At 35.2% G+C, this 12964-nt stretch overlaps 2 protein-coding genes across 2 annotated transcripts in view; both read right to left on the reverse strand.

Annotated features, from left to right (window-relative positions):
• Nucleotides 1-771: 771 nt before the first annotated feature.
• On the reverse strand, nt 772-6790 carry LOC306879710 (pituitary tumor-transforming gene 1 protein-interacting protein-like). Its single transcript, XM_079432853.1, has 7 exons — nt 6352-6790; nt 5802-5854; nt 4658-4766; nt 3185-3287; nt 2875-2940; nt 2488-2534; nt 772-1175 (listed from the first exon to the last, which is right to left on the reverse strand). Exons 1-7 carry the CDS (start codon nt 6452-6454, stop codon nt 1129-1131), a joined length of 528 nt encoding a protein of 175 aa, XP_079288979.1. The 5' UTR covers nt 6455-6790; the 3' UTR covers nt 772-1128.
• Nucleotides 6791-10217: 3427 nt separating this feature from the next.
• LOC306879218 (unconventional myosin-X-like) overlaps nt 10218-12964 on the reverse strand; it is a gene marked incomplete at both ends in the record, with an annotated part of 49332 nt that continues 46585 nt past the window's right edge. Inside the window, 4 exons of the mRNA XM_079432006.1 lie at nt 10218-10322; nt 10659-10850; nt 11830-12309; nt 12754-12877. Of these exons, the coding sequence (XP_079288132.1) occupies nt 10218-10322; nt 10659-10850; nt 11830-12309; nt 12754-12877 (901 nt within the window). The remainder of the gene's footprint in view (nt 10323-10658; nt 10851-11829; nt 12310-12753; nt 12878-12964) is intronic.

Consider the following 12964-nt stretch of genomic DNA (forward strand, 5'->3'; position numbering starts at 1 on the left):
TCTTTACTTAATATCCTGATGGTTTTTGGCATAAAAGAAAAATCAATAATTTTGACTCATACAATATATTTGGCTATTGCTATACTGTAAATATACCCATGCCAGTTCTGTTATGGGTTGAATAGCAATTTGTCAGGTTGTTCACATCAGCCGTTAGTGTTAAAACATAGTCCTAATGCAAGTAATGGTAAAAAAAATAGAGAAAATGCTTTTGATGTTACACAGGACTGCTCAGGCCATGTGTCACTTTCAAATGCTGCTTTGGCCTAGTTTCCCTTGGCCTCTGTATCTAATGTATGTGTTTTATTTGCATGCAGTCAGAGAAAAGTCAAAAACATAATTTTTAGCTGTATCCAACCCAATTATCTGATTTGTTTTTAACAATTTTTACACAAATTGTGGTGGTGATTGCATTCATCAACCTTCAGCTCTGTAACCCACATACAGCCCTGTTTCCCATTCCGGTGTAGTTTTTATTTTATTTTGTTTACATTTTTATGAATGTTGTCATATTGTATAGACTTCAAAGTGTTAGTTGATTAATAACTATAAATATATAAAATTTTTAAGTAATATTATAAAATAACTATATTTAGATATATATAGCAGACCTTAGAAAAAAATGAAATAAACAGCTCATATCCCAAGGTCAATTAACATTTTAACATTTAAACACCTCCACGTTGACAATATGTTGAAAAAAAAAAAACTGTAAAATTACATTTCATTCAAAACAGACAAGAAACTTTTAATTTTCATTATTATTTTATTCAATAAATTAATATATTACATCAGCAGGTATTTATCAAATATTCAAATATCTTTAAAAAAAAGTATATTAGGCTATGAAATACAGTCATGGACTAATAAGTAATCCTTCATTCTGTTCCAAACCTAGCAGATGCTTATTTGGCATCAGATGAGAGCATTAGATACTTTATTATCTATTATTATTATATTTTATTATTTTTGTTTCAATGAGACCTATTTTTGATTAAAAATATAAAACAAGTTACTTTTTTCAGAAAATCATCATTTTGAGCAGAGTGGAATCTTATTATTTCATCGATTTTAATCATTTTCAAATAGGCAGCAGATAGTCAAAGTATTAATCTTTAAAACATCATTTTAGCTGGGATTGTCAAATCTGGCATAAGGACTTGCCCTGCTGAGACCTGAGAGAGACAAAACACAAAAGATAAAATTATATGAATTAATCAAATAAAAAGAAACAGCTTTTTCTTTTCTAAACAAAAAGGCCATTGAACAAAATCTCGAAAACCTTGCTTAGTAATGTTTCATTTTATGAACACAAATCTGAATGTACATAACATACAAGTTTATCATGATTCATGTCCAGGGGCCTGTACCATGAAGCCGGTTTACCTGGTTATAGCCAGGTAAGTTTCAGTTTAGTTTGCACCAATCCTAGGTTTTACGTACAATGAAAGACTTTTTGTGGTGTTCATCACCATAGTAACTTATGCTCCACAGCTAACCTGCTCCGGGGCAGGTTATGTTCTGGTTTAGAGATCTCAAACCAAAATTTGACCAATCAGCTTCAAGCAAAGTAACACATCTCTGAAGCAATAAGGCCACTCCCCCAGTTTTTCTTACTCCAAATTAAAGGATGCTACATAGTAAAACATTTTTAAAGATAAAGATTTTTCAAAATTGTATTTGATTTATATTCATTACACAAGCTAGCTTAGTTCAATAGTAATTATTAAGCTTTTATTTTAAATTAATAAGCTATATATAGATAACATGCAATATAAATAAGTTTTAGAATCAATAGCTTTAAACATGACTACATGTGAGCTTAGATTTTTAAGTGTTTTTATACCTATAAATATTATCAACTATACAACTTTTACTTTTTCATGGATAGATTGTATCATCTAGTAAATTTGTTTAAAATCTTCATATTGTTCAGTCTTTTAATATTTGGTAGTGAACTGCACTGCCTCTCTCATTAGAAGTGAATTACAGTTTCAAGGCGTGTGATTGGGTGTTCGCCACTGATGTCACACTTTCACGTGCACGTGCTCCATTAACTCAGGATCAAGCCTGAGTCGATAGAGAAAGCTGATGATCTGCTTCATGGTACCAACAAAGCCAAATTGGACTGGTTTGGTTTTGTCAATTCAAAATGAATCCTGTAAGCCTGAGTTTGTTCAGCCACCATCATGGTACAAGCCCCAGGAGTGTTTACTGAAGAAACACAAGAGGCCATATTGAATAATTACCACTAGAGGGAGCACAACTTCATAAAGAATTTTACTAGTCATAGCGTTTTAAAAACATGCAGCATTTTTTGAAAGCATTCCAAAACACTAGGCTAGACCTATTTTTAAAACACTGTCATATGCTCCTTACCTTTATATTGATTGACAGCATGTTTTTTTTTCTTGCACTGCCAGCATAACAATCAGTTCAGATTCACTTATTTATGCAGTTTCTGAGATGAGGGAATTGTTGACTCACCATATTTTTGTCGGATCTCATCATGTCTAATCTTCATATCAGCTTTTCTGTGAACACAAGAACATAAATTCCTTGAGAAATCACACTCACACCCTAAAGTTATCTGCACCCATTTCAGCTGTAGAACAGGTTTCTTATAGAACATTTGTCGCATATCTTTTGTCTGCATTGAAAATTCAAATGTTGATACACTACCCATGATGCATCTGCATGTACATACTGTATATATATATATGTGTATGTGTGTGTGTGTGTGTATGTATGGATAAAAGCAGATGTTCAGTACAAATTAAAATGTCCATTATTCCCCTTTTAATTGGTTTATACATATTATCTTGTATCTCCTGTCATCTCCATTTTGAATATTCAAATGTCAATCATTTTTACCTCTCCTCTTGTTTTGTTTTACTCTTGTCTGATTGCCGGTTCATCCTGTTTGCAGATCGAGCAGATCTGAAAGACAAAGTTTGTTAAATTGACTTTATCTACATTTATGCAAGTAAAAGTAATTACAGTTACATTTTTACAGTAATGAAAGTAATTACAGAATCTTGAATCTTGAATACAGCCTGAGGGAAGTGACACCACCAACTAGCGTATTTAAGAACGCTAAATGGTGCGACTTATTTGTCAACCATATGATAAAAGTTGATGTGACATACAATAGGTCAAACACATCTTGTATGTTCAGACTTACCCAATGTTCTCACATTTGCAGCAGCAGAATATACACAGAAAAACACCAATGATGAGGACCCCTCCAGCCACTGACAATGTAATGATCAAAATCTGGAAGTTGACTGAATTTCACAAAAATGTTAAAAAGTGTTAAAACAATTATTTCAGTTGATGCCGTATCAACTCATATAACATTTATGCCAAACACATGTGATTATGGTAAAATTTATGAAGCATGTAGTTCATTTTTAGTTATTAATTGTTGTTAAATGGAATTTGGACTAGAGAAAAGACTACAGATAATCCTGATTTTCCTTGTTTATGACTGATACCAATTTGAATTATGTTTAACATTCATAACGCATTTTTGATCAAGAGATAAATGATCAATTCTAAAAACAATTCGTTTTTAGTAAGGGAATGCAAAATTTAAAATTAAAACCTTTTTTATCGTTTTTTTTTTTTTTACAATTAGATACAACCAAAAAATGGTGCACATTTTGTATGTGTGAAGTATCATAATGTGTTAAAATACTTTTGTAAAATTATCTATAAAGTGTCAAAAATATTCACGAATTTACTGGATTTAAAAAAAACTTATAGTTTTCATAAATGTGGACTGTTTTTGAGCAATCATGAGTTCAGATTTGAATTAAAATCCATTAATTCCAATGGGATTAATAATTTTCAGATCACATGTTCTTATAAATATAATATCATGATATATTCAAATTAAATTTTTAATCAATATTGAAAAATAAAATAGATTTTTTTTTAAATGTTGTCCATGTGCAATTAAAAAAGGGATACATGCAGTAATATCTTAATAAAAACAATCAAACATAGTAACAATCAAAACTTTGAAATGATTTCACGTTCACTCATTAACAAGAAGTTGCTGTTCACATATTAAGTTAAAACTGTTTTATAAAACTGAGTCTTTGTGTCCAAAACAGACCTGGAATGCACAAATAGTATGCAGATTTTGAATGCATGAGGGTTAAGTGTCTGATTGCCAATATATATATTTAATGATTGTTTTATTTCTTTTTTTTGTGGACATAATAATGACAGAAAATTACTATTAGACAACAACAAAACCATTACATGCCTTAAAAATATCTTCATTTTAATAGTATTAATTATTAGGGATGCACCTATATTTGAATTCTATTGAAATAAACTATTATGGCCAATCATAAAAAAATATTATAAATCTATGCTATTTTTTTTTATTTTTATAATTATCATTTAAACTAGAAAGCTGCCTTAAGTACCCACAAGATGACAGGTATGGTGCTGTATTCTGCATAACTACTAATAATTATTATTTTGTTGTTATTTATGCAGTTATTTTGTGATTCAAATTAGTGTTGTGCTATGTCTGGTGAAAAAGGAAGACAAGAAAGAAGTTTATAAAGGCTGGGAAACACTATTGTAAAAAACAAATGTAGAAAAATAAGTGAGAGACAAATTTAAAAACATGTCTTACTCGTGCAAAGGCCCCATCGAGCATCAGTCAGTGGGCAGAGGGAATGGGGGGGCAGGATGGTTTGGGCAGGGTATGTTATACATTTTTTAGTTGGAATGCACCACAGACACTAAAAAGACAGAAAAGATTGTTATATACAGTCACCCACTGTATCCAAGATTCAAAGCTCAAGATGTTTTATTCTCTGAATTTAGGGTTGCAGATAGTTACAGTAACAATGATGATGAGGTTAATGACATCAGTAGAGACGAGTTATTACAGGGTTGATACTGACACACACGTCATTAACTGAGAAACGCTGTGTGTGCGTGTCTATGGTATATAAAAGGTTTGTTTGGGAGTGTCTTACAAATACAGAATGTCAACATCATACAGCAACAACAAACTGAATTCTAAAACTATATATACACAAACAATTCAAATGCACTGATGGACCTGATAGCACCATGAGTAAAGCACATGAAAACTAGTTAAAATGTCAAATATTAACAGGTGAAAACTGTAACTTGATTGCTTAGAAAACTGTGATTGCTTAGAAAAGTATTAGCACACCTCTTCAAGGTAAGCTATGATATGACGCATTATTCATGTCCATTACACAAATGTCACTCAGGTTTAATATTCACGGTTGGATTTTTGGTCAGATGTTTGGTGAATTATAGTAACAGTGATGCTTGCTTTAGCAAACAACACTAAATAAAAGGTCGACCGTTTATGAATATTTACGAGACTGACTTTTTAAGGCAAGTTCACAGGACGTCTCAAATGACGTTGAGCTCTCGGAAAGAGTATGAAGCTGTAAACACTCAGAACAGCCCAAACCTGTTCCACAGGTGAGGTACGTGATGATCTGATAAGTGTAACAAAAATCCTGCAAATCTTGCTGCTTGTTGAGTTCATTATTTCCTTGTCACTCTGATAGTTTTTCTCTTCCTCATCTCATGCTTCCTTGTGTTTTTGGTTCTCATCAGATCTCATTTATACATTTCTCTCTCTCATACAGTAATGTTTTCACCAATGTTTTTGCCATAAGTAAACAGAGTAAATAGTGTGAATAAAACAGGCCAGTCTGACAGGCAAACACATAAAGACAATAATATCTCAATAACATCAAAGAGAGAGGCAAAGTTTTATTCAAACTCACATCCACATATGCCAAGCATTCCTCACAGTTTGTACCAGTCTTGCTCTCACAACCTAGAAAAAAGTGAGAAGTGTGAGAAAGGACATGTTAGTTATAGAAATGAACTGAAACTAATGAATCTAATTCTTTGTTAAACACAGCAACGATCATTAGTGCCTGACTCTATATATTAGGCAACAATAACACCCTATGAGACAGTGGTTGCCTTGGCCATCCTGGTTATGAACCAGACAAAAGCAGCATGGGAAATCAGAGTAAGGCAGTTTGTTTTCCAGGGGAATTAAATGGCATTAAACAGCAGGTCTTATGTTTGGTATCTACAATGGGCTTTGCCCGTTTAGAATAAGAAGTGAAACTGATAGCTATTCAAAAAAAAAAAAAAGTCTGGTTATTGTAAAGTAAACTCCTGTCAAATAACAAAGACCAAGTTTTAAATTTGTGTGTATGTAAATTCAACACCAGTGACACTAGAGGTTTTATAACAGTAAAACAATATTGAATCTTATTTCCCTCTAGAATGTATTCAGGCAAAAGTATCTATTTGCCTTACTTGGATGTGGTGTTGTAGTCGGCGCTTTACTTGTTGATGTTATATTCTGTGCCAGCGTTGAGCTCAAACCAAAGAGAAGCAGGACGAGAGGAATAAACACCATGTTCTCTTCTTTTAATGAACGAATACCTAAATAAAACTGACTCCTCTGTTAGTTTGTAATCAATTTTGTCAGCAAATATCTCCCTTTGAAAGCTCAGCGCAGATACTTCCTCCGACCAGAAACAGGTTTTGAAGTGTTTCTCTTTCATGGCGCTGAACATCCTTCAGGAGCTCATTACAAACATGCGTCGGTGAAGGCGTGGTTTATTATTATTAAGTAGTAGCTATGCAATACAAAAGTTGCATTGTAATATTTCAATAGCGATGGCTTACAATTTAAGTTTTAGGTAGTTCATGACTTCACGTTGTAATCTTCCAATGGCTCAATCCTGCCCCCACCCAGTGTTTTAATCTTTTAAATAATAAAAAGGACAATATCTCCCATAAACTGTTTGTATATTTGTATGTATTTTGGCACCCTCTGGTGGATAATAAATAAAACAATAAGTTGGCAGACAGTTTCTGAACAAATGATACTCACCTTCATTTAGGATATTCTGTATACAAACGAAACCAGTGCTTGAGATAAATTACAATAATTTATTAAAGCATTTTGTAAAGCCAGTTACAAAATATTTTTTTTCTCTCTCTCAATATTTTAACAAGCACAATTATTCTTTTTTTTTTTTTCTCAAATAAGCTATAATTTATAGTATTATAACAATGGCAATGAATAAATTACATTCAGGCCTTGTACTGGCTGCCTGCAGCTGAGCAAGGACCCCAGTGTGAATGTGTGAGAGAGACAGAATCAACCGTGCTATATCTGTTTGCATGTTTTATGTTGATCTTTGTCTGTGATCATGTGTATATGAGACTTCTCGGCTACTCTGACACCACCTTCTCTTAACACACACACTTGCACACACAGTAACATCAACACATACTGCTTGTTACTTAAACACACCGTCACATCAAATCTTCTCCACTTATTCATGACAAGTCAACTCTATCCAATTCTTCACAGCGTCGGTAGCCCTTTAATGCTAATCTAAGCCTAAAAAAAATCTGAGATCAGCATGAAAGGGTAAACCTACACCTTCATTTCTCCAATTATCAACAATAACACTATCATAACAGATAAATACACCAAACCCACACCCACCCCTTCCCATTCTTTTTCATAAACATAATCATAACAATAATAATAGAAATTCCCATACACATAGCTCCTTAAACATCTTCATCATATTCCATCATCATTATCCTTATTTCAATTTATCATTAAATTCAGACATACACATTCACAAAAAACATTACACTGACAAATATAGTTGCATATCAAACAGCAAAAACACACAGGTACCGTTGCAGGATTATACTCACATAAATAAAACAACAGGCATACTTGGACTCATTCTGTGTTGATCGAGAGTCAGTGGATGATTTGTTTTGGTGTTATGGTCCATTTTAGATCTGTGTTATGTCTGCTGTCTGTCATCTCTCTGGCAACATGGCCACTCTGGTAACAGTCTTAGCAGAGCTCCATCATGACATGAAACACAAAAAGGCTGCTTTGGCCGTGATAAAATGCCAGAAAGTGAAATAAAAATTCTTATTAGAGCAAAATCGTAACTTTAAGAATGCGTCTTAATGTCTGTTTAATAAAAGATGTATATGGTAATTTGTCAGGCAGTTCTTTTAAAGACAAGATGGTCACTTCACCTGTGGTTTGAGGGAAAAGGTATGCAGCTACGTAAGATTAGACACCAGTTGGTCAAAATGCACTTTAAAGAATCTGAGGCTTTTCCAGTCAAGTAAATGGGTATAATGGCCATGCCAGTAAACTACATACATCTTCATAAGATTTATATGCTCCTTAAGCAAAGCCTTAAAAATTTTTAAAAAAATCAAAGACCCATTTGTCTTAGCTTGTACTGGTTTTTCTGTGCAGTCAGATAAGATAACACTATACAGTTTAATTTTAACTATATATACCATCCAAATGTCTGCTGTCAGATACAAATGCAAAACAGTAATATTGTTTAGTATTATTACAATTTAAAATAACTGTTTTCTTTATTCTTTTTTTGGCCTTCAGTGTCACATGATCTGTCAGAAATCATTCCAACATGCTGATTTGGTGCTCATGGAATTATTATCATCAGGATTATTTGATGAATGGAACGTTCAGAAGAACAGCATTTATATTAAACAGAAGCATTTAATTATAAATGCTTTTGCTGTTACCTTTGATCCATTTAATGCATCATTGCTTAATAAAATTATTTTTTTAAATCTTACTGAGCCCAAACTTTTGAATGATAGTTTATGCAAATAAGATCTCTAGCCTAACATACTGTGGGCCCATAATTTTGCATAAAATGTCAGGCTCTAAACAGTTTAAATGCTTTAATCATAGAATAAGTGTAAGTGTTTCACAATTAATGTTACGTATACGTATTGAAACAGTACAAATACATGCTTATTGAATCTTGACCTCTGTTACTTAATACAGTAGTTTTCATAGTTCGCTTTGGGCAGGCAGACCTGGCTCTGCTTGCATAACACTTTATAACCGTTATCCGATCTCTGTAATAGTGAATAGAGGTGCGTAGGAAACCAAACTGGTCAAAATGGGTATGCTTTTGTGCCTTAGTACAGTTAAAATTACACAAGCTTTGTATCACTGGCAAAAATAACAAAAAAGGAAAATGTTGTAATTACTTGTAGTTGTAATGTTGTAATAATTATTAATACAAATAATTTAGACAGTATCAAATGTAACACTTCAGCATATGTATTTATAGACTCTGGCATTTAATACAAAATAGAATGTTGCATTGATAACATGTGAACAGTCTCACAAATGAGTAGACAGTCGCTGCTAATATCCACATACTGCCGGCCTCAGATATACTGCGATCTGATTGGCTGACTGACTCCAGGTGGCCTCTGCTGGTAGATTTTGTAACTACACTTTTGAAGACACAAGGCAAATTTTTTGGAAGCAACATATAAATTGCACACATTTCATTATATTATAGCAGATTTGTTATCATGTTGCATGTTGCTTTTTGTGCCATCAGCCAATCAGAGCTGCCATGATGTCATTTTCCTGCAGCTCAAGTCACATGGCATTTATGGCTCAGGTGATTGGCTCAAAAAAACCTGTGTGTGAAATTGAGCGGCCACGAGCAAAGATGGCAGAATTCAAACCGCGTACTTCTCGGGTGTCCTGCGCCAGCCGAGCAGCTACCATTGAGATGAATGGGAATGTTAAAGCATAGCTTTCTCCTCCAGCTCTCTGAACGGCCTCCAGCAGTCATGGCTTTACAAAATAGCTCTGTCTCTGCTCCACAAAGCATTCACCTGTATGTGTGTGTGCACAAACTCTGATCTCACACACAAGCACAATATACACATCTCTGTAAAACTACCGGTAAATGTCACGGGTGGTTGTTGCTTAGGTACAACATCACTGAGGGTAGAGAGAAGGGAATGAAATGCAGAAGAAGAGACAAGGAAATAATAAGTTTGGTCATCAGTCAGGGTGCTGGCAGTGAGGGGAGGGAACGGTGATCAGGTTACCAGGCTTTGTTGTGCTTCGTAAAGGTGAAACTGGTCCAATAAATACTAAATAAACATGTGCTGTTGTATTTAGGACAGGTATGCAGAGGATTCCAGTAGGTTAAGTTCAATCGTTGGAAGGGTGAAGTCTCTGTTTCTTCTCTGCTCTCATTCTCCAATCAATAATGGTCAGTAGTATACTTCACTTTCATCACATTGTGTTTCTGGACACTTTGGGCACTGTTTGGTGTCGATCACCTCATCCAGGCGCTGCTGTTGCTGGTGATGGACATGATACTGCAGCGCTTTTTGACGATCATATTGATGTATGCCTTCATGATCTTAGTGATTTCACCCACCTTGAAGCACAAAACAAAAACTTGTTAATCAGTAAGTTAAAAATCACATGCTGATCCTATCACAGAAAAGGGAATAAAGTGACTAAATAAGAAGTGCTAGACTTATAGGTTCAATTTAGAACAAAGATTGTAAAATGTGTCACAGTATTACTGTTTTAATTAATCCAGCCTAAGAATATTCTTTCAAAAACATTTTAAAATCTTGCTGATCCCCAAATTTGTGGACAGTGGTGTACATCCTCAAAAGACTTAAATGCTTCTCAACCATTTAAACAAACAATTAAATAACATTTTGTCCAACACAGTACTGATAACAGAGGCACAGAAGTGTATTACCTGAGACGTTTCAAAGAACATCTCTCTTTCATCAACAATGATTTTGTATGTGCTGGGCTGAGGTGCTCCGAAGAAAACGATGTGCTCATACTGGAAGGTTTCAAGTGGTTTGGGTTCACCCCGTTTGTACACAGAGACGTTTTCAGCACTTACCCCCAGCCACAGATCATGAGGGAAGCCGCCCTCCTTACACTGCAGACAAAGAAATAATACACCAACATATAATTAGTAATGTCAATCAACATCAGTGTCTAAATATTTGCTGACTTATTGTAACATTAAGGAAAACTGAAACTGAGCCAGAATTTAGCTATTTGTTCGAATTATAGGTATAACAGTTTTTCTAACGTATTGTAACAAGTTTGAAATAACATAGCAATTTGGGGCTTGGCTTAGGGTTAGTAATGATAAATATGGTTATTTTACAAGGCTGTAACTGTCACAAATCCAGTCCATGAACTTCCGTTCACTCACCACCAGAGGTCACCCGCTCACCGCATGGAATCTTGCACTACACTACTGTTGCACTTCACCATCGGACTACAGTTCCCATCATCCATTGCACTGACGACACACACACAGCTGATTGCACTGATTACACAGCTGATTCCCATCACACGCCTTACTTAAACCGTGGACTTCCTCTTCCTCTCTGCCGAGTATTGTTTAGCGTTTATCACAGTCATTGCTGATAGCTACTTTATGGAGCCTGTCTTAGTCTTAGTCTTAGTCTTAGTCTTAGTCTTAGTCTTAGTCTTAGTCTTGCCGAGCCTGTTTACCCGTGTTTTGATTATTGCTTTTGTGTTTTTGGATTGCCCTTTCGTCTTGCCTTTTGGACTCTGTTTGGATTATTGCTTGTGTACTCGGATTACCCCTATTGTCAAGCCCTTTGGATATTGTTCGCCGATCGTCGTCCCACGCATGCTCTCGGAATACTCTTGTGTCTTGCCCTCAATTTATCTGTTTACTGATGTTTGACCCTGCCTATGTTTGACTACGTTTCTAAATAAAGCTTGCACATGGATCCGTATGCCTCACGTCTCATCGGCTCCGTCACAGTAACCATATATTTATGATAGGAGGTAGTAGCCTTGATACTCTGGACCTGAGGTGGGATTTAAAACAAAAAATAATAATAGGGATGTCTCAGCCTAAAAGAAAAGATTTATACCTCCACATCAAACAGTGTGGACCCGTATCCTGGCCACTCTTTGATGATGGTCATGTAGCTGAGCATGGCCTGGTGTTGTGGCATGCCCTGTAGATGGCTCCATTTCTCCAGCACGCTGGTTAGTGTGGCTGACATCTCCTCCTTTACAAACATCTCCAACATCTGTTCCTCCTCCACACGCTGTTTCTTCAGCGATCCCGTCTTGAAGCTGCGTCTCAGCGTCCCATCAAGGAAGTTGGTCTTCCGGCGTTCTAAAGTGTGACCTATCGGCCCTACTATACCAGCCCCGGGTACTCCAGCACCCCCTGCTTTAGTGGATTGGAGTATGCGGGTGCGAAGTCGTCCAACAGGGTAGACGCTGCTTAGGCTCCAGGGCGTACGGGCCACGTCACCGTGGATGTACTGCAGTCGCAGGGCTGCTAAGTGCTGGAGGGTTTCCTCAAGGGCTGGGAAATGACCACTGATGAGACTCTCATGAGCCTAAGAGAGATGGTGAAAAAAAGAGAGAAATAAGGGGGAGTTAAAGAATATAACATGCTATATCACAAGATAGGGGAAAAACATGACAATGAAGCATCTCTTCACTTCTGTTCTATTTATAATTGGTTTTAAATTGTAGAAAATACAAGTGAAAAAATTATGTTTACTATAATATGCTTTTATATAATAAAACATACTGTAAATTGTTTCATGTAGCTAGTGCGATTTACAGTATGTTTTTGGAGGCGAAGTGATGTGAAGATTGTAAATAAGGTTTTGCGTATTCTAGGTAATTTCCATTTAATGACTTCCGTAAACTTTGATTACAGGGGTTAGAAACAATTACTAAAGTAGCAAAAAGTAACATTTTAAATGGGTTAATCAATAGTAAGAATTCTCTATAATGGTTCTACAAAATTTGCAAAATAGAAATAATTAATTTACCTGCTCAAACATGAAGGCAAATTCCACTCCCTCTTTGGGCATACTTTCCACATCAAGAAAGCAATAGAGCTTGAAATATAGCCTCCAGGGCCCTTCCTCCTCCTCATCTTCACTACCTGCCAACCTGGAAGAGCAAAGCAGAAATAATATGTACAGAAATAAAGGTTTTATAGATGCTATAGATAGTTTTAAATACAGAAATAGAGCAAGA

The sequence above is a fragment of the Barbus barbus genome, assembly GCF_936440315.1.
Source record: "Barbus barbus genome assembly, chromosome: 13".
Taxonomy (NCBI): Eukaryota; Metazoa; Chordata; class Actinopteri; order Cypriniformes; family Cyprinidae; genus Barbus; species Barbus barbus.

Bases quoted from the DNA above. Each gene is read 5' to 3' on its own strand.
- LOC306879710 (XM_079432853.1), bottom strand. From the start codon at position 6,454: ATGGTGTTTATTCCTCTCGTCCTGCTTCTCTTTGGTTTGAGCTCAACG. The intron at 2,535-2,874 runs GTAAAAATGATT...TTGTGTTCACAG, and splicing joins AAAACAAAACAAGAGGAGAG to AAAAGCTGATATGAAGATTA. The intron at 1,176-2,487 runs GTGAGTCAACAA...TGTCTCTCTCAG, and splicing joins TGAGATCCGACAAAAATATG to GTCTCAGCAGGGCAAGTCCT.